This window comes from Choloepus didactylus, chromosome 9 (genome assembly GCF_015220235.1).
Source record: "Choloepus didactylus isolate mChoDid1 chromosome 9, mChoDid1.pri, whole genome shotgun sequence".
Classification (NCBI taxonomy): domain Eukaryota; kingdom Metazoa; phylum Chordata; class Mammalia; order Pilosa; family Megalonychidae; genus Choloepus; species Choloepus didactylus.
Window position 1 is genome coordinate 123,384,216 of NC_051315.1, and position 18,861 is coordinate 123,403,076.

At 40.5% G+C, this 18,861-nt stretch overlaps 1 protein-coding gene across 11 annotated transcripts in view; it reads left to right on the top strand.

Annotated features, from left to right (window-relative positions):
• SP140 (SP140 nuclear body protein) overlaps window positions 1-18,861 on the top strand; it is a 94,604-nt gene that overhangs the window by 17,853 nt on the left and 57,890 nt on the right. For 10 of the 11 annotated variants that reach the window (XM_037850636.1, XM_037850642.1, XM_037850641.1 and 7 more), the window contains exons 3-5: window positions 11,090-11,251; window positions 12,203-12,371; window positions 14,203-14,286. In XM_037850636.1, the coding sequence (XP_037706564.1) occupies window positions 11,090-11,251; window positions 12,203-12,371; window positions 14,203-14,286 (415 nt within the window). The remainder of the gene's footprint in view (window positions 1-11,089; window positions 11,252-12,202; window positions 12,372-14,202; window positions 14,287-18,861) is intronic. The other variant, XM_037850645.1, reaches the window with a different exon arrangement.

Genomic DNA, 18,861 nt, shown 5'->3' on the forward strand with positions numbered 1-18,861 from the left:
ATTAAAGGAAGCATAATACAATATTTCTGTTAATTACAGTCTCTAGTATGCATTGATTGTAATTTTTCTCCCAATGCCTCCCTATTTTTAACACCTCACAAGGTTGACATTCTTTGTTCTCCCTCATGAAAAAACATATTTGTACATTTTATCACAATTGTTGAGCACTCTAGGTTTCACTGAGTTATACAGTCCCAGTCTCTATCTTTCCTCTTTCCTTCTGGTGTTCCACATGCTCCCAACTTTCCTCTCTCAACCATATTCATAGTTATCTTTGTTCGGTGTACTTACATTGCTGTGCTACCATCACCCAAAATTGTGTTCCAAACCTCTCACTCCTGTCTTTTCCTATCTGTCTGTAGTGCTTCCTTTAGTATTTCCTGTAGAGCAGGTATCTTGTTCACAAACTCTGTCATTGTCCATTTGTCAGAGAATGTTTTAAACTCTCCCCCATATTTGAAGGACAGTTTTGCCAGATATAGGATTCTTGGTTGGTAGGTTTTCTCTTTCAGTATCTTAAATATACCACACCACTTCCTTCTTGCATCCATGGTTTCTGCTGAGAAATCCGCACATAGTCTTATAAAGCTGCCTTGTATGTGATGGATCGCTTATCTTGCTACTTTCAGGATTCTCTCTTTGTCTTTGGTGTTTGATAATCTGATTATGAAGTGTCTTGGTGTAGGCCTATTCATATCTTTTCTGTTTGGGGTATGCTGTGCTTCTTGGATCAATAATTTTATGTCTTTTGTAAGAGATGGGAAATTTTCATTGATTATTTCCTCTATTATTGCTTCTGCCCCTTTCCCCTTCTCTTCTCCTTCTGGGACACCAATGACATGTACATTCATGTGTTTCATGTTCTCGTTCAGTTCCCTGAGATGTTGCTTATGTTTTTCCATTCTTTTCCCTATCTGTTCTTTTGTATGTAGGCTTTCAGGTATCTTGTTCTCCAGTTCCTGAGTGTTTTCTTCTGCCTCTTGAGATCTGCTGTTATATGTCTCCATTGTGTCTTTCATGCCTTTCATTTCCATAGATTCTGCCAGTTGGTTTTTCGAACTTTCGATTTCTACCTTATGTACGCCCAGTGTTTTCTTTATAGCCTTCACCTCTTTTGCCATATCTTCCCTAAACTTTTTGAATTGATTTAGCATTAGTTGTTTCAATTCCTGTATCTCAGTTGAAGTGTAAGTCTGTTCCTTCGAGTGGGCCATAACTTTGTATTTCTTAGTGTAGGTGGTAGTTTTCTGTTGTCTAGGTATCTGGTTTCCTTGGTTACCCCAACCAGATATTCCCAGGCCAGAATGGGCTCAGGTCCCAGAAGGAATATTCAGTATCAGGTTTCCCTGAGGGTGTGTCTTAGAAGATTGACACACCTTGTGATGCCTCAAGCCAGTGTGCTTTCCCTAACCTGCCCAGCAGGTGGTGCCTATCAGCCTGTAGCTCATGACTGGTGTAGGGAGGTGTGGCCTCCTTAGTTTCTGTTTTGACTGTTTTCCCCATTCCCTGGGGTCTGATTCTGAATGTAAGGCAGGTAGTAGAGCTTGGCACCACCTCTTTCCTCTTAGGGAAGATACATTTGCATTTAAATAAGTTCTTTTTCTCTCTGACTCTGCTATCTCCACCCTTGTCTGGGACAGAGCACTGTGAACTGAAAATGGCTGAGGCTTTCTTCACTGAGCCACTCAGGTTGAGAGAGAGAAAAAGGGACAGAAAGCCCCCTTTCAGGGTCAGTCCACAGCCTCCAGTTTTACCCATTGGCCAGAGATAGCACCCGGTCTTCTGGGCTCCCCCTCTCAGGACAGAGAAGTCCCCTGGCTCTTCAAGGTCAGTTGTCACTAAAAGCCTCTGTCTGCTTGTTGGGGATTTGCAGCTTGCATTGAGCAGTACATGTTTGCCAATTAAAACCCCAGTTGGAGCTGAATTGAGGTATATTCGCTTGTTCAGAGAGTGCTGGTCTCTGTCATAGTGAGGCTTTGCAGTTCGGGCTGCCATGGGGGGAGGGGACTCCCAACTCGGGTCCGCAGTTTCTACTCACAGATTCCACACTGCGATCTCAGGCATTCCTCCCAATCCAGGTCAGTGCACAATGTATGGACAGTCACTGTTGTCCCCCAGCAGTTATTCCAGATCATTTACTTGTTGTTCCTGGTTGTTTATTAGTTGCTCTGGGGGGACTAACTAACTTCCACTCCTCCCTATGCCACCATTTTCTTCCATCTCCTGTGAACTATTTTTTAATGTTCATGAAAGACTTGTCCATTAGTAGTATTAAATTTTATTTTAAATATAGATATTGTGAATTTTGCCTTCTGTCTTGCTAGCATTTGGCTATTGTATCTGTGCCAATTTGAATATATTGTGTCCCCCAAATGCCATTATCTTTGATGTATTCTTGTGTGGGCAGATGTTATCAGTGTCGATTAGATTGTAATTCTTTGAGTGTTTCTTTGGAATGCGCCCCACCCAGCTGTGGGTGATGACTCTGATTGGATAATTTCCATGGAGGTGTTGCTCCGCCCATTCGCAGTGGGTCTAAGTTGAGTCACTGGAGCCATATAAATGAGCTGATGGACAAAGGGAACTCATTGCAGCTGTGAGTGATGCTTTGAAGAGGAGCTACAGCCAAGAGGGACACTTTGAAGAAAATACAGGAGCTGCAGATGAGAGACAGTATGAAGACGGCCGTTGAAAGCAGACCCTTGCTCCAGAGAAGCTGAGGGAGGATAAACATCCCAAGTGCAACTAAGAGTGACATTTTTGAAGAACTGCAGCCTGGAGAGGAATGTCCTGGGAGAAAGCCATTTTGAAACCAGAATTTTGGAGCAGACACCAGCCACATGCCTTCCCAGCTAACAGAGGTTTTCTGGACACCATTGGCCATCCTGCAGTGAAGGTACCCGATTGCTGATGTGTTACCTTGGACTCTTTATGGCCTTAAGACTGTAACTGTATAACCAAATAAATCCCCTTTTATAAAAGCCAATCCATTTCTGGTGTTTTGCATTCTGGCAGCATTAGCAAACTAGAACAGTATCTTTCCCATCTTTTGACTTTTAATGTTACTTTGACTTTGTTGTGTCTCTTGTAGTTAGATTCTATTTTGACCATTTATACTTAAGATGGTAATTGAATGTGTCTTGAATGATATATATCTTCTTACTTATGATTTTTTGGGTACTTTTTTTTTTAATATTCAGTTTATTGAGATATATTCACATACCAGGCAGTCGTACAAAACAAATTGTACATTCGATTGTTCACAGTACCATTACATAGTTGTACATTCATCACCAAAATCAATCCCTGACACCTTTATTACCATACACACAAAAATAACAAGAATAATAATTAAAGTGAAAAAGAGCAATTAAAGTAAAAAAGAACACTGGGTGCCTTTCTCTGTTTGTTTGTTTGTTTCCTTTCCCCATTTTTCTACTCATCCATCCATAAACTAGACAAAGGGGAGTGTGGTCCATATGGCTTTCCCAATCACATTGTCACCCCTCATAAGCTACATCTTTATACGATTGTCTTCAAGATTCATGGGTTCTGGGTTGTAGTTTGATAGTTTCAGGTATCTACTGCCAGCTACCCCAATTCATTAGAACCTAAAAAGGGTTGTCTATATTGTGCGTAAGAGTGCCCACCAGAGTGACCTCTCGGCTCCTTTTGGAATCTCTCTGCCACTGAAGCTTATTTCATTTCCTTTCATTTCTTTTTGGGTACTTTTATAACTTATGTCTCTTTGTTTCCTTTGTTTAAGGAAACCAGAGTATGTTTCTTTACTTTTGCATTCTTTCATAAAATATGTAGTCTTATTTTGATTTTCTTTGTTACCCTTAGGTATTCCAATAAATTCTTTAATTGGTAACATCAAAAATAAAACCATATTATTTGCATTTACTGTCTTTCAAATAAACGTTTGTCCAGTTTTTTTTTGTTTTTTTTCTACTTGCTCCCAGTCAGTTTCTAAATTTTGTTTATATAATCTGAAATTTTAGACTGAAATTATTGTTTTATTATTATATATAATATTTATTCTCTTTTTCTAGAAGAATGGTTCTCAACCTTCTTGGTTTCAGAACCCGTTTATATTCTTAAAAATGATTGAGAGAGGCAAGATGGCAGCATAGAGAGGAGTGGAAGCTAAGTAGCCCCCTGGAACAACTACAAAAAACCAGAAACAACTAGTAAATAATCCAGAATAACTGCGGGGGGACAAACGAGACCATCCACTCATCATACACCAACCTGAATTGGGAGGAATGCCCAAGATCACAGCATAAAATCTGTAAGTAAAACCTGCGGATCCAAGTCACGAGACCCCCTCCCCCAGAGAGAAGCTTTCTCCCAGCAAGTGAATATAGCTCAGCTGAGCTCCCACTGGGGTTTTAAGTAGTGAGTGTGAACTGCTCACTACAGGTACGCATCCCCAAAAAACAGACAGAGGCTTTGGGTGACGACTGACCTTGGAGAGCCAGAGGGTTGCCTTGGACTAGGTCTTAAGTGGGCTATCTGTTTCTTTTTTGGCTCAGTGGAGAAAGCCCCAGTCATTTTCAGTTTCCAGGGCTGTGACTCGGGGAAGGCTGGAGACACCACAAGCAGAGAGTGAGACCATTGAAATGCTAATGACCTCCACCTGGGGGGTCTGTCTTCTCTAGGAGGAAAGGGGTGGGGCCCTTTCCATTCAGAACCAGACCCCAGAGCCTAGGGGAACACGGCCATACCTCCTTACACCAGTCAAGAATTATAGGCTAACAGGCATCACCTGCTGGGCAGAAAAGCACAGTGACCTGAGGCATCACAGGGTAGAGCAATTTTCTAAGACATACCCTCAGGGAAACCAGATACTGAATATTTCTTCCCTCTGGGACCTGACCCTGTCCTGGTCTGGGAAAACCTGTTTTGGATAACCAAGGAAACCATGCCTAGACAACAGAAAATTACAACCTACCCTAAGAAAAACAAAGTTATGGCCTAGTCAAAGGAACAAACGTACACTTCAACTGAGATACAGAAATTTTAACAACTAATGCTAAATCAATTCAAAAAGTTTAGAGAAGATATTGCAAGAGAGATAGAGGCTGTAAAGGAAACACTGGGCATATATAAGGCAGAAATCGAAAGTTCAAAAAAGCAACTAGTAGAATCTATGGAAATGAAAGGCACAACACAAGAGATGAAAGACACAATGGAAACATACAACAGCAGATCTCAAGAGGCAGAAGAAAACACTCAGGAACTGGAGAACAAAACACCTGAAAGCCTACATGCAAAGGAGCAGATGGAGAAAAGAATGAAAAAATATGAGCAATGTCTCCGGGAACTCAAGGAGGAAACAAAGTACAGTAATGTACGTATCATTGGTGTCCCAGAAGGAGAAGAGAAGGGAAAGGGGGCAGAAGCAATAATAAAGGAAATAATTAATGAAAATTTCCCATCTCTTATGAAAGACATAAAATTACAGATCCAAGAAGCGCAGCGTACTCCAAACAGAAGAGATATGAATAGGGTCTACGCCAAGACACTTAATAATCAGATTATCAAATGTCAAAGACAAAGAGAGAATCCTGAAAGCAGCAAGAGGAAAGCAATCCATTACATACAAAGGAAGCTTAATAAGACTATGTGTGGATCTCTCAGCAGAAACCATGGAGGCAAGAAGGAAGTGGTATGATATATTTAAGATACTGAAAGAAAAACCACCAACCAAGAATCCTGTATCCAGCAAAGCTGTCCTTCGAATATGAGGGAGAGCTCAAAATATTTTCCAACAAACAGACAATGAGAGACTTTGTGAACAAGACACCTGCCCTACAGGAAATACTAAAGGGAGCACTACAGGGTGATAGAAGACAGGAGTGTGTGGTTTGGAACACAATTTTGGGAGATGGTAGCACAACAATGTAAGTACACTGAACAAAGGTAACTATGAATACGGTTGAGAGAGGAAGGTGGGGAGCATGTGAGACACCACAAGAAAGGAGGAAAGATAAAGACTGGGACTGCGTAACTTGGTGAAATCTGGAGTATTCAACAATTGTGATAAAATGTACAAATATGTTCTTTTACGAGAGAGAACAAGCAAATGTCAACCTTGCAAGGTGTTAAAAATGGGGAGGCATTGGGGGAGGGATGCAATCAGCATAAACTAGAGACTGTAACTAACAGAATCATTGTATTATGCTTCCTTTAATGTAACAAAGGTGATATACCAAGGTGAATGCAGATAAGAGGGGGGGATGGGGAGGCATGTTAGACACTTGACATTGGTGGTATTGTCTGATTCTTTATTCTACTTTGATTTAAAGTTATTTTTCCTTTTGCTGCTTCCTAGCTGTCATTTTTTTTTCCCTCTTTCTTTTGCCTCTCTACCTTCTTTGACTGTCCCTCCTGCCTTGTGGAAGTAATGTAGATGCCCTTATATAGATAGTGGTGAAGGTGGTGAACACATAAATACATGACCATACAGAGAACCATCGAATATTTACTTAGGATGGAATGTATGGTGAGTGAACAAAACCATATTAAAAAAAAAATGTGTTGATGACAAAACCTCGAGGGCAATATACTGAGTGAAATAAGCTAGACACATAAGGACAATTATTGCAGGGTCTCACTGATAGGAACTAATTATAATATGTAAATTCATAGACATGAATATAAGGTACCAAGATATAGGATGAGGCTTAAGAATGGGGAGCGGTTACTTAGTATGAGCAGAATGTTCAACTAGGATGAACTTAAATGTTTGGAAATGAACAGGGGTGTTGGTAGCAAGATGTGAGAATAACTAACAGTGCCGAATGGTGTGTGAATGAGGTGGAAAGGGGAAGCTCAGAGTCATATATGTCACCAGAAGGAAAGTTGGAGGTCAAAAGATGGGAATGTATAAAACTGAATCCTATGGTGGGCAATGTCCATGATCAACTGTACAAATACTAGAAATCGCTTCCACAAACCAGAACAAATGTATGACAATACAATTAGATGTTAATAATAGAGGGGCATATAGGGAAGAAATATATACCTATTGCAAACTATATACTACAGTTGGTAGTATTTCAACATTTTTTCATAAACAGTAACAAATGTACTATACCAACACTACAAGTTACAATTGAGGGGGGTTGGTTAGGGATAGGGGATGATTCGAGTTTCCTTTTCTTTTTTTCTTTTTTCATCTTTCACTTTATTTCTTGTCTGGAGTAATGAAAAGTTTCTAAAAATTGAACAAAAATTAAGTGTGGTGATGGATGCACAGCTGTATGAGGGTACCAGGGGCAAGTGATTGTACACTTGAGTCTTTGCATAATTGTATGGTATCTGAACAATCCCAATAAAAATGGAAAAAAACACACAAAAAAAACAAAAAACCACACACACACACAAAAAGATTGAGAACCCCAAAGATCTGGCTTATCTTCATGTGGGTTATATCTATTAATATTTGCCATACTAGAACTCAAAACTTTGAACATTTAAATATATTTATTTATTCATTTAAAAATAATAAGCTCATTACCTCAACATTATTAACATATTTCATTCCAAAATAAAATAAATCAGTAAGAAGAGTAGCATTGCTTTATATTTTTGCAAATCCCTTTAATACCTTGTTCAGTAAAAGATAACTGTATTCTCATGTCTGCACTTGCATTTAATCTACTGCAGTATCACAGGCCACGGGCCTCTGGAAAACTCCAGTGTATACTCATGACGGTATGAGAGAGAGAAAGGACCAATAACATCTTAGTGTTATTATGAAAATAGTTTTGACCTTGACAACACTTGAAAAGTTCTTGCAGAATCTGAGGATTCCTGGACCACACTCTGAGAATCACCATTCTAAAGTAATTTTTGAGCTGTCCTTTAGTTTTAAAATAAAATTTACAATTTTTAGACAATAGTATTCTTTTTAGTTCTTTAACTTTATTTTTAGGTTTACAGAAAAATTATTCAGAAAGTACAGCATTCCTGTAAAACAATGCTCCCTATAATAACATTTTCCCCCCTGCAATTTTATTGAGATATAGTCACATACCATACAATCATCCAAAGTGTGCAGTCAGTTGTTCATAATATCGTATAGCTGTGCATTCATCACCACAATCAGTTTTTGAACATTTTAATTACTCCAAAAAAATAATAAAAATAAAAATAAGAATAAAAATAAAAGTAAAAAAAAAAAACAGCCAAAACAACCCATCCCCCCATCCCCTCCTATTATTCATTTCCTTTTTTCTCCCCATTTTTCTACTCATCTGTCCATACACTGGATAAAGGGAGTGTGAGCCACAAGGTTTTCACAATCACACAGTCACACCATGTAAGCTATGTAGTTATACACTCGTCTTCAAGAATCAAGGCTACTGGATTGCAGTTCAACAGTTTCAGGCATTTCCTACTAGCTATTCCAATACACTAAAAACTAAGAAGGGATATCGCTGTAATGCATAAGAATAACCTCCAGAATGACCTCTCTACTCTATTTGAAATCTCTCAACCCCTGAAACTTTATTTCATTTCTCTTCCCCCTCTTGGTCAAGAAGTCTTTCTTAATCACAGGATCCCAGGTCCAGGCTCATCCCTGGGAGTCATGTCCCACATTGCCAGGGAGATTTACACACCTGGGAATAATAGACATTAGTATTTTAAGTTGCTTTAGCAACTCCTTCTACATCATATATGACAGAACTTTCCTGGTATTGATTTCTTGAATTTGTTATTGTAGTTCATCATTAAATAATTCGTCCCAGACAGTATGTCAGTGATGATGGGGTAGATTATCCTATAGGATCAAAAAACTATAAAATCTCAATGGATCCACTGAGCTTCTGCTTCAAGAAACCCTCATCCAGAACTCTATTTCTGGCTGGTGAGCAGTTGCCATCAGAAACACTGCCAGTTACTGTGGCAGGAGGAAGAGAGCACGGCTGAGCAGGTACCAACTGTGAACACTTCTGCCGAAGTGAAACATATAACTTGGAGGAGGTAGAGAGCTACAAGTTTTGTAACTGCCACAGATGGTGCATGAGTGGGTCATTTTCTGAACTCTTGCACAAGTAAATGTTTTTTACTTTTTCATTCTTTTGTAAGATATATAGTCTTATTTTGATTTTCTTGGTTACCCTTAGGTCTCCATTCATGAATAATTTAACAGGAAATATGTTTTTTTGTCATTTCTTTTAGAGTTTTCTCTAAAGATTTTGCATATATTTTATGGCATTTATGGTTTCAAATATAGTCACTATTCCTCTTAAAGTTTTTCCTCCCTTCCTTTCTTGAAAATTCCCTCCCAGTTATTTTTCAATAATTTTAGTGGACTTCTAAATTTTTAAAAATTAGTTTCAGCCATCATATTTTTAATTTATGGGACCTCTGACTTATTTTCTGTTTATTTTTTTCATGGCATGAAAAAATTTTTTCTTTAATTTTAATTAATTTTTTCTTTAATCTTTTCATGGCATCCCAGGGAGCAATATATTCTCAAATCTCTATGATAATATTAGTGTTTTAGAAGTTTTTTTCTGCATTCTGTCAGTTTCTGCTGGTGTCGTTTGTTGCCCTTTTTTCATCTTGGTCTTTCTCCTTCATGCTGTAAGCTTTCCTCAAATGCCTGTGCTCTGTTGTTGTCTGTTCATTCTTAAGGATGAGGCATTGCAAAGCTGGTTTGGAGCTCTGTTTGATGAGACGGGGTTGCAAACTTGCAGGCTTTGCTGGGGTAATCCCAAATACCAGACGGTCAAAGCCTTTTCTCTGTGTAATTTATGTTTCTCTAAAGCAGAAAGTTTCAGCCTACCTCCTGGGAGCCTGTGTCCCTGGATGCACGTGTTCTGTGTGTGGGATTCGGGGGGGAGTTGTAGAGCAAATTGTTTTGTATTTTGCCCTTCAAAAAAAATCCCTGTTTTCAGCCCCAGGTGTCCCTCCTCACCTTCACTGCCTCTCCAGGGTTCCACAGGGCATGTGGTTTCCTTTCTGAGCTCTGGGAGTATCTTCCACCTGCCATAGCAATTAACACAGTCGGACCACTTTTTCTCTTACAGACTTTGGTTTAAATTTCTCACCTCGTCCCCTTCTCTTTGTCATTGTGACTTGCATTCCTTTGTGATCATTTTAGGGGAGACTCTAGTGAGAGAGGAGAAAAACACTAGTCTTCAATCAACCATCTTTAACCAGAAATCTTTTTCTGTTTTTAAGGGATGTAGTGAAGAAAAGGGTTTTATTCTATCCTGATGCATGTTGAGGAATGGGAAGCCACAATGACTCTCCTGATGGGATAAAGAAATCCTACAAGTCTTTACATCTTTTAAAAATACAGGGATGTTTATCAAGATGTTGTTAGCAAGGGGAACAATTTATCACATAAGAATCAGAACACATTGCTTTTTGAGTTTAACAATTACTTTCCCCAGGAATGGCAATAATGTCTGAAATCCAAGTATCACACAAATCTCAGGGTGTTTAACACCTCCATAGGCAGATTTAGATACAGAACAATGTTTTCTGGTTTTGAATAGTCACACAGTTCTCCATATTGGGCCAGAGAAAAGCAATGATCTGCTTGCAATTATTCTTAATTTAAACCTTACCAGATGAGAGTTGGAGAACAATTTTATGATGCCAGATACCATTCCTCCCACTGCAGTTACAGATGGGAGAGGGATATCTCTTTAGATCTCCCTAAGATTTCTTTTTTCTCTTTGTTGCATTTCAATGTTAAACTCCCTAATATTATCTCAGTCTGTTTTTAATTCTTTTGTGCATAACCTGGGTTGGGTTTTTTTTGCACCATATCAATCCTTGTAAAGATTTTACGTTTTTTAAATTCAATTTTTTCCCTAGAGGTTTCAGGTAAAGGTGAGCCCTTTCAATCCCAAGTACAGGTCTTTCTTAAGTTCTGTGTGTTCTTCTATTACACCCTTGATTATCTCCCTCAATTCCATTTATTCTGGTCTGTCCACAATGAAGAGACATTTACACACGTTGGCTCTCCATGGACCATCCTTCACGTGCAGAATCTTACAGCGCCACAAGCCTCTTGGAGACTTGATGTCTGTTTTCATATTATCTGTTTGTTTCTTAGGCTATCCATGGTGGCCTGAACAGACAGGAGCAGTTTCCCCATGAGCTCATGCGCAAACTCTTCAAAGAAAATAAGGTGGAGATTGCAAGTGCAATAACAAATCTATTTCCTTTCCTTATGGGCCTCCGAGATCGCGCCTTCATCTCTGAGCAGGCGTTTGAGGTAAGTGAGGAGTACTTCAGCCCCACACTATGGTATGCTGAAATTCAGGGTGCATCAGACTGGAGGGGACCTGCACCGTCCTGTAAATTAGAAGGTGACAGGAAAGCAGGCATCACAGAAAATGTTCCTGCTTCTAACCGAAGGGACTGTCTTCTGTAGTAGGGGAATGGGGACAGAGGTGTGGCAGGACTAGAAACAAGAATGCTTTCTAGAGGAAGAGCGTCTTAGGCACATTTATGTATACAATACAACATAATCTAAAATGAAAACGAGTAAGTGAGTCATCAGGCAGCATTTCATTTCAAAGTCTCCTTATTTTAACAGTTGATTCTGAGAAATTTTGAAACGTGCAGAGAAGTTTTGTCACATTAGTATAAATTTGAAAGCAGATTCTTGCTACTCTCTTTCTGAATCATTTCTTATTCTTTAAACATTTCTGGAGCCCTAGAATGCAGGTAAAGCTTGGCGGTGGATCTTCCTGGGGACGTAAAGGACAAGACTTGTCTTTGTCTAGCAAATTTTCCTTGTCCTTTAGCCATCCCACAGCAGGAGAAAATGGTCACTTGGCTTCCTGGAGCCCTTCAGGCCAGGTTGACCCTTGGGAGAAGGTTGTCAACAGAACGGGCCTCTCATCCTTCGTTACGGCCAAACCTAAAACATCCTCGCTGGGCTTCTAAAGCACCACATAACATTCCACCGTGAACCCACTTTTATTCTTCCAAATTATTCTCCCTACAAATGCATTTCAATGTTAGATTCCCTAACATCAATGTTAGGAAGTCAGGTTTGCAAAGTAAGGGTCTATTTTTATGGTAGAGGACATTTAAGAAGCCACCAAATATATACAAAATTCTAAAATTTCACAAGGAAAAAATAGTCTACCTATCACCTAACAGTCTTCTATCACCTGTAAATCCATGGCTACATAATTTTCCATTCAATATTTTTAAGCGTTATGAAGAAATGTATAGAAACCTGGTACCAGTGGAAAGAGTGATGTACGGTGTTGTCAGTGAACTGGAAACGAAGTTTGACCATCTGGTCCTGGAAGCGGTGTTCAGCGAGGTTAACCTGAAGAACTATCGTGGTTTAAATAAGATTCACAGCATTTTCCAAGATGGTAATTACAGTTCTCAGCTATTTGGGGGGGGGGAGGGATTCAAGTTCATTTCATTCACTGGTTCATTCATTCATTGTTTGTTTATTTGTCAAATATTCTATCGGACGACTGCCAGGTGCAAAGCACGGAGGGAAGACAGTGGCTAAGGAAACAGATAAGGCCTGCACGCTCATGGATCTTGTACATGGCAGGGGTGACAGACGTTAACCAAGAATTTCCCACAAAGGACTGCTCAGCCAGAACCTGTTTTCACTGCTGAGAAACATAGGGTTAAATCTCTACCGTTTTTGAGGCGAAGCATGACTATGCCCGTTTATAACAAGAGTAAAGGAGGAAGCCCTCTCTGATACTTGCAGATGCATTCCAAGATACAAAGATTTTCTTTGCAGCAGGCAATTTCTCTTTCAGTGCAGTCCTGTGTCAACTTACTTCTCCAAGTACAGAATGGAGAAATCACAAGAGAAGCCCAGCTTTGAGGAGGGGCAGCATATGGAAGCTCAGAGGCACTCAAGGAGGGTGGGTTTGCAAAAGAAACAAGCTGGAGTCACAGCTTGTGGGAGTGCTTGGAAGCAGATCCTGGAGAGGGAAGTGGAGCATTCTGGAAGGTGTGACACCCTACCCTAAGGAATTTGAGGTTTATTTTCTACACAATAAGGAAGAAAAAGGCAGAGGAAAAATGAAGTCAGTATAAAGCATGGGGTGAAAACCACACCTTGATTAAAATAAGAGCTATCTAATTTCTATACAATGATATATAAAAGCTAGAGGAAGGAATAAGGGAAATCAAATGCCATGGGTACAAAGGAAATCACATTCATTTCCATGTGCAAATCTCAGGGGCCTGATGCTGTCCATGCACGGTGGAGACCCCTCCTCCCCGGGCTCCACCACCTATGTCACACAGGTGCTCCCTGGGCGCCGTTACCCACCTGAGGCTCGGGTCCCAGGTGGAGTTGAGCTGCCCATCTGCCTCTTAGAGGGGTGGACACTGCCCCGCGTTGCCCACCGCCATCCCTGGAGGCTGCTGGTCAGCTGGGGTATGGTCCGGGGAGCACTCGCCTTTCCTGCAGCCCCAGCCCCAGCTTTACCATGTGCTGGGAAAGACCTCTGACCCCCCATTGAAAAGCCTGTACGTGGGGCCTCCCTATGTCTCTGGACCCCCGACCTATGTTCTCCTCCAGATTTGGCCTGGATGTGAAGGCAACGTTTTCTGGGGTGTGGGGGAGATTGGGGGGGACGGCAAAAGCATCTGTCGTTCCCGTAGGTCCTGTCTACCTTCACCCCCTCTCATCTCTCTCCTCCCACCCCCAGGAGACCCTCACTCGGGCCAGGCTCTGATTGGCTCCTTCTTGTGGGCGCCAAGTTTCTTGGGTGTTTTTTCTCACGTCTGTGAGTCTTGCTGCTACATCTGTGTTGCTCGGTCACTTTGAAATGCAGCTTTGAAACCCTGCGGTGTACTGGGCTAACAGTTTCCTGCTCCTTCCCCAGCCACCGCCTCCCTGGCTCCCTGGTTATAGCTGCTGCAATGTTCACTTCCTGTTTGTGACTTTCTGAATGTGTCTTTGTTTCCTGTATCCGCACACACCCCACCCCAAGTCCTAGTGTCCCCCCTTCAGGTCCCTCTGGGACTCAGTCATCGTCCCTGATCCAATTAAACAATTAAACCAAACATACTTTAAAAAATCTCCACGCTTCAAAGCTGTTGGGGCTTTCTCTTTTTATGTAAGACTGTTTCTCCATAACGTAACCTTTATCTTGAGGACATTGTTCAGGTCCCTGGTCCCTGGCCACTGCCCGAGATCCCTAATTGTAAAGACCTTCCCCTTTTCAGCGCTTCGTAACAACGTGTCTCACCAAATAAATGATGGAGAAGACATACAGGAGAGATCCAACATCCGACCAAGCTGTAGACAAGGTAATTATGACTTAATTTAAAAAGCTTGTTTTCCCATCCACTGAGAGTAAAGGAGAGGAGAGATCAGGGGGTCCAGCTCCTGATGGAGATCGTGAGCCTAGAGGGGGAGGCAGAAAGTTTCTAACTGACTAACTAGACATGGGACCCAGGAGGAATGTCAGGTGGATGGGACAGCCAGATAGAGCAGGAAGGTGAAAGAGGAGAACTCAGCCTGACCAGAGCCAGAAATCAGGGGAAAACTCGACTACGGTCCTCCTGAGCGAGGGCTCAGTGGATCTGGGAGGGGGTAAGGGTTCTGTGAAAAGTCCAAAGAGGAGATCTTCGGGTGTCTGAAGAAGGAACAGTAGTACATGTTACTTGTAATGAGAGACAAGAAAGGGAGTGAGTGGTAATTATATGTAGAAAGGAATGTGGAAGGAGTAGTGCTATGTAGAAGAGAAAGAGGAAGAATGAAAGGAAGTGAGACACAAGGGAGGAAAGAATAAAGGACGACAATAACTCCAACAATGAACATAGCAACATGTCTGCCTTGCTTTGACTCTTAGGCATAAGGCCCAGCAGGGATCAGCCCTTTAAATGCCCATATATGAATGATGTGTTTTTGTAACCAATAACCAGTTTCTAGCTTTCCAATCACTTCTTCATTAATATTATTACTTCATTAATATTAATATTAATATTACTTCTTCATTAATATTATTATTATAATAAATAATAATATTATTAAATTATTATTAATTTAATAATTATTAAATTATAACACATAAGACATTTGTACTTATAATTATGATTTCTTGCTAAGTCACTATCACCCAGCTGTCCCATTACATGGAACGTCTCATTTAATCCTTGTGAAAACCCTATGGTAAGGGTTTTGTTTTCCCCATCTTTCAGGGGAGGAACCTGAGGCATGGGGATGCTTAGTGATTTGTACAAGGCCATGTGACTAGGAATTGGACTCAAACCCTCTCCTCCATACCAGTTAAGTGCATAGATTCAGAGACCTCACTGCCTGGCTCCAAAGCTCGGCTCCATCACTCGCTTACTTGGGCAAGTTACTTTTCTCTGCCTCAGTTTCCTCGTCTGTAAAATAAATACATTAATAAGGTTGTATTACATGAGGATTAAATGATTTAATTTATTAAAGCACTTAGAATAAAGCATGACACAAAGTAACTGCTATATAATTGTTTACTATGATTATTATTAGATGTATCTGAATCAAAAGAGTAGGTATTTGATCACTGCTCTAAATTTTGAGCATTACCAAGAAGTGGATCAGTTAAGGAAGGGGAGGTTTCATTCCTGAGTTGCAGAGTCAGGAGTCTGAATTCAGAGCTGATGTTTGTTGATGCATTTTTATTCTAAGCACACTCCATAGTCAAAAAATCCAATTTGTCCTGGAATCCTGTTATTCACATAAATGGTCCAAGTTCATGTTGGAGTAGAAATAAGCCAGAGAAAGACAGTGTCTTTCTTGCCTATATTAACAGTAAGGACTTGTGTTTATGCCAACCCATCCTTCAAGTACCCTAGAGAATAAAAACTAAGTATTATTCTATTCATTAAAAACATTATTATTTTGTCCCTAACTTTGGAAAGCCCTCAAAAGTAACATGGTCCTTTAGATTAACTTCTCTCAAATATGAAGTATAATTTTTTCAAATATTCTCCATTATGTTATTGTCTTATATAATGATTTTTCAAAGAATTTTGGTAAACAAGATATTGTTTTATCTCCACAAAATTATGAATTTAGACAAACTGTTGCTTATTCCTATATCATAGATGAAGAAATAGAAGCACAGAAATGTGTCAGGTTTCTTACAAGGTCAAAGGGTCAAGCAAGAGCGAGACTCACTGCGGTGAGGATTGTGTGAGGCTGGCAGAAGTCAGGGCTGCAAGGGCCCCCTGGCCGTGTCCACAGAAGAGGCCCTGAGAAGCCTCAGGTTTCCGGGGGAGTGAACCAGAACTGATAATACAAGGAGACTTCCATTTAGCAAAATATTTCAGTGGAGAGAACAGGGAAAAGTGAGAAGAGCTGGTAGGATTAGAACCTGCCACAGAGGATGCAGGAGATGTAGACGAAGAGTTCTAGAAAGAAAAACTGAAACACAAATAGAAAAAGAGATAGAGAACATTAATGAAGAAGAAAAAGACGAGGGAAACCCGGATTGTCAAGGAGCTGTACAGTGCTTCGTAGTGTAGAAGCAACAATGCGTGGTAACAGAAAAATGAGGAGAAAGAAGGTGATTGAGGGGTAACGAGAAGGAAAAGAGGCGCAGCAAGGCTGTAGTAGGCCTCGGGCAAAATCCTTGGAGCACCTGTCTCTTTTTCCTGAGAATTTCACCTGAACACACCACCAGAATGTGGCCTGAGCAATGCCCTGACGTCTGTCCTCGTGTCACCCTACCTTGTTGTTCAGTTTTGTGTCTCTCTTCAGTTTCCTGTGAACGTGTAGGCCTCCAAATAGCTGACAGGAGATTCAGAAGCTATGTCCAAACTGCCACCAGGTGATAGGGAAGTAGTTATGATTTAGATTACCAATTAGTTCATTACATCTTTGTCTGTCTGTGCACAAGAGACACTTTGCTTCCTCCCTCTCCCCCAAACACACTTTTCACAGCTTCTGGCTGCTTTCCCCCAATGTGTAGGAGGCAAGGGGGAAAGGAGGGCTGTGCCCCTCAATGGAGGGGCTTCTAGGTGGAGAACGTAAGAGGACAGATGAAAATGTAGATTGGGGGCACCAAATGAAGCTACCTAATTATAATTAGGGGCCCAGTGTTATCTAAATGTATATGGAATCTAAATTCAACTTGGTTGGGATTTAGGGAGAGAGAGAAAATTTTTAATTTACTTCCCAAGGATTCTACAAGTATAAATAAAATACTGCATATAGGAGAGGCAAAGAGAAGTGAGTTAAAAGAATAAATGAGGTAAAGGAGTGAAGAGGTAAAGAGCATCGGGGAGGAAGAAAAAGACAGAAATGCAGAGAGTTGGGAGAAGTTGGGAGGAGAAAAACTCATAAAAGAGATCCACAAATACTTTCATGGCACAGGTGCAGCAATGCGTGGAGATGAGGTTAGAGGGGTAAAAGGAGAAGTAGAAAGAAGGAGAATGTGGCCTAACAAGATACTGAAAGAAGGAGAGCAAAGCTTGGTTGGTTCAAACATATCTTTATTGCCAGGAAGTGGTTTCCTGTTCTCTGAACATCAGAGCTCAGCATGACCACATACAGGTAAGTGTCATTGCTGGTTCTCTGTCATGTTCCTGATTCTGTCCTCAGTGTCTTCAAGAATTACAGTTATAGAAGACGATGTTGAATAAAGAGAATCAAAAGAAATGTCCAGGCTATTATCTTATGATAGAAAAGGTAACAGGATTTAAATTACCTGTTATCTAATCAAATCTTTGTTTTCCTGTCAACATAGAGAAACAACTATTCTTCCATCTCCTTTCCTGTTTCCCCTTCCATCCATCCATCATCCATCCATCCATCCATCCATCCGTCCATCCATCCATCCATCCACACACATGCATCTTCACACAGACGACTATGCCCAGTTTCTGTCTGCTTTCCTTGAGAGACACAAGCAACAAAGAAAGGGTTAACTCAGACAGGTTGAGGTTTCCCTGGGTATAGAACATAAGCAAAAAGAGAGAATGGAAAATGTAGATGGGGTTATCAGATGAAGAGGGACCTGAGTGGTTGCCAGTTTAATCAAAATAGACATGGAATCCAATATCACCAGGTTGGGTGTGTTGTCAGGAAGGAGAAAATTTTCAACTTACTTCCCCGGGCTGTACCAGGAATATGGAAATAATGAGTATAATGGTTCTACAGTCTTTTAATTTAGAAAACTCATGTGAAAGACTTTAGAAATGGACCTGACAAAGAGAAGAGTCTCTGCTCTTTTGCCAATGGCAAAACATGACAGCATTGATGATATGGTAGAAGGGATATGTGAGATGAAGAAAATATACAGAAAGACTGAAGCTTAAAATTTTAATTTAAATTTTAGATTGAAAAATTAGCAAGTTAAGAGAGAGAACAGATAGAAGGGAGGAAATGAGTGCTGTAGAAGAGATATAAACTCAATAATCAAATAGAGGTAGAGAAAATGATATTGGGAGAGAAACAAAAGAAAAATGCTAAGAAATAGAGGCAGTGGGAAAGAGGCACAAAAGTTATACAGCTAAAGGAGAAGAGTTAAAAAATCAGTAGGGAGTAAAAACTGCGTACAAGGGAGCAGAGAGTCTAACTGAACCACTGTAGGCATTAAGGGAAGAATCACTGGACAGAAACAACTTCTGGCACATTTTTAAAGGGTTAACAAGTTGGCTGTGAGTTTTCAGATGGTGATGTCACCATTTATCAATATGGCACCTGTAATATACTCAGACGCAACCAGCCTCCATCAGGCATTCTTGTTTACTCCCCATCTATAACTTAATCATCCAAAAACACATATCTCCAGCCCAGCCTTGTCTTTTAAACTCATTCATCTAAGTGCCTGAATACATTTGTGCAGGTATCTGAAAAACACCTCCATTTGGATGTTTTTTGGGAACTCC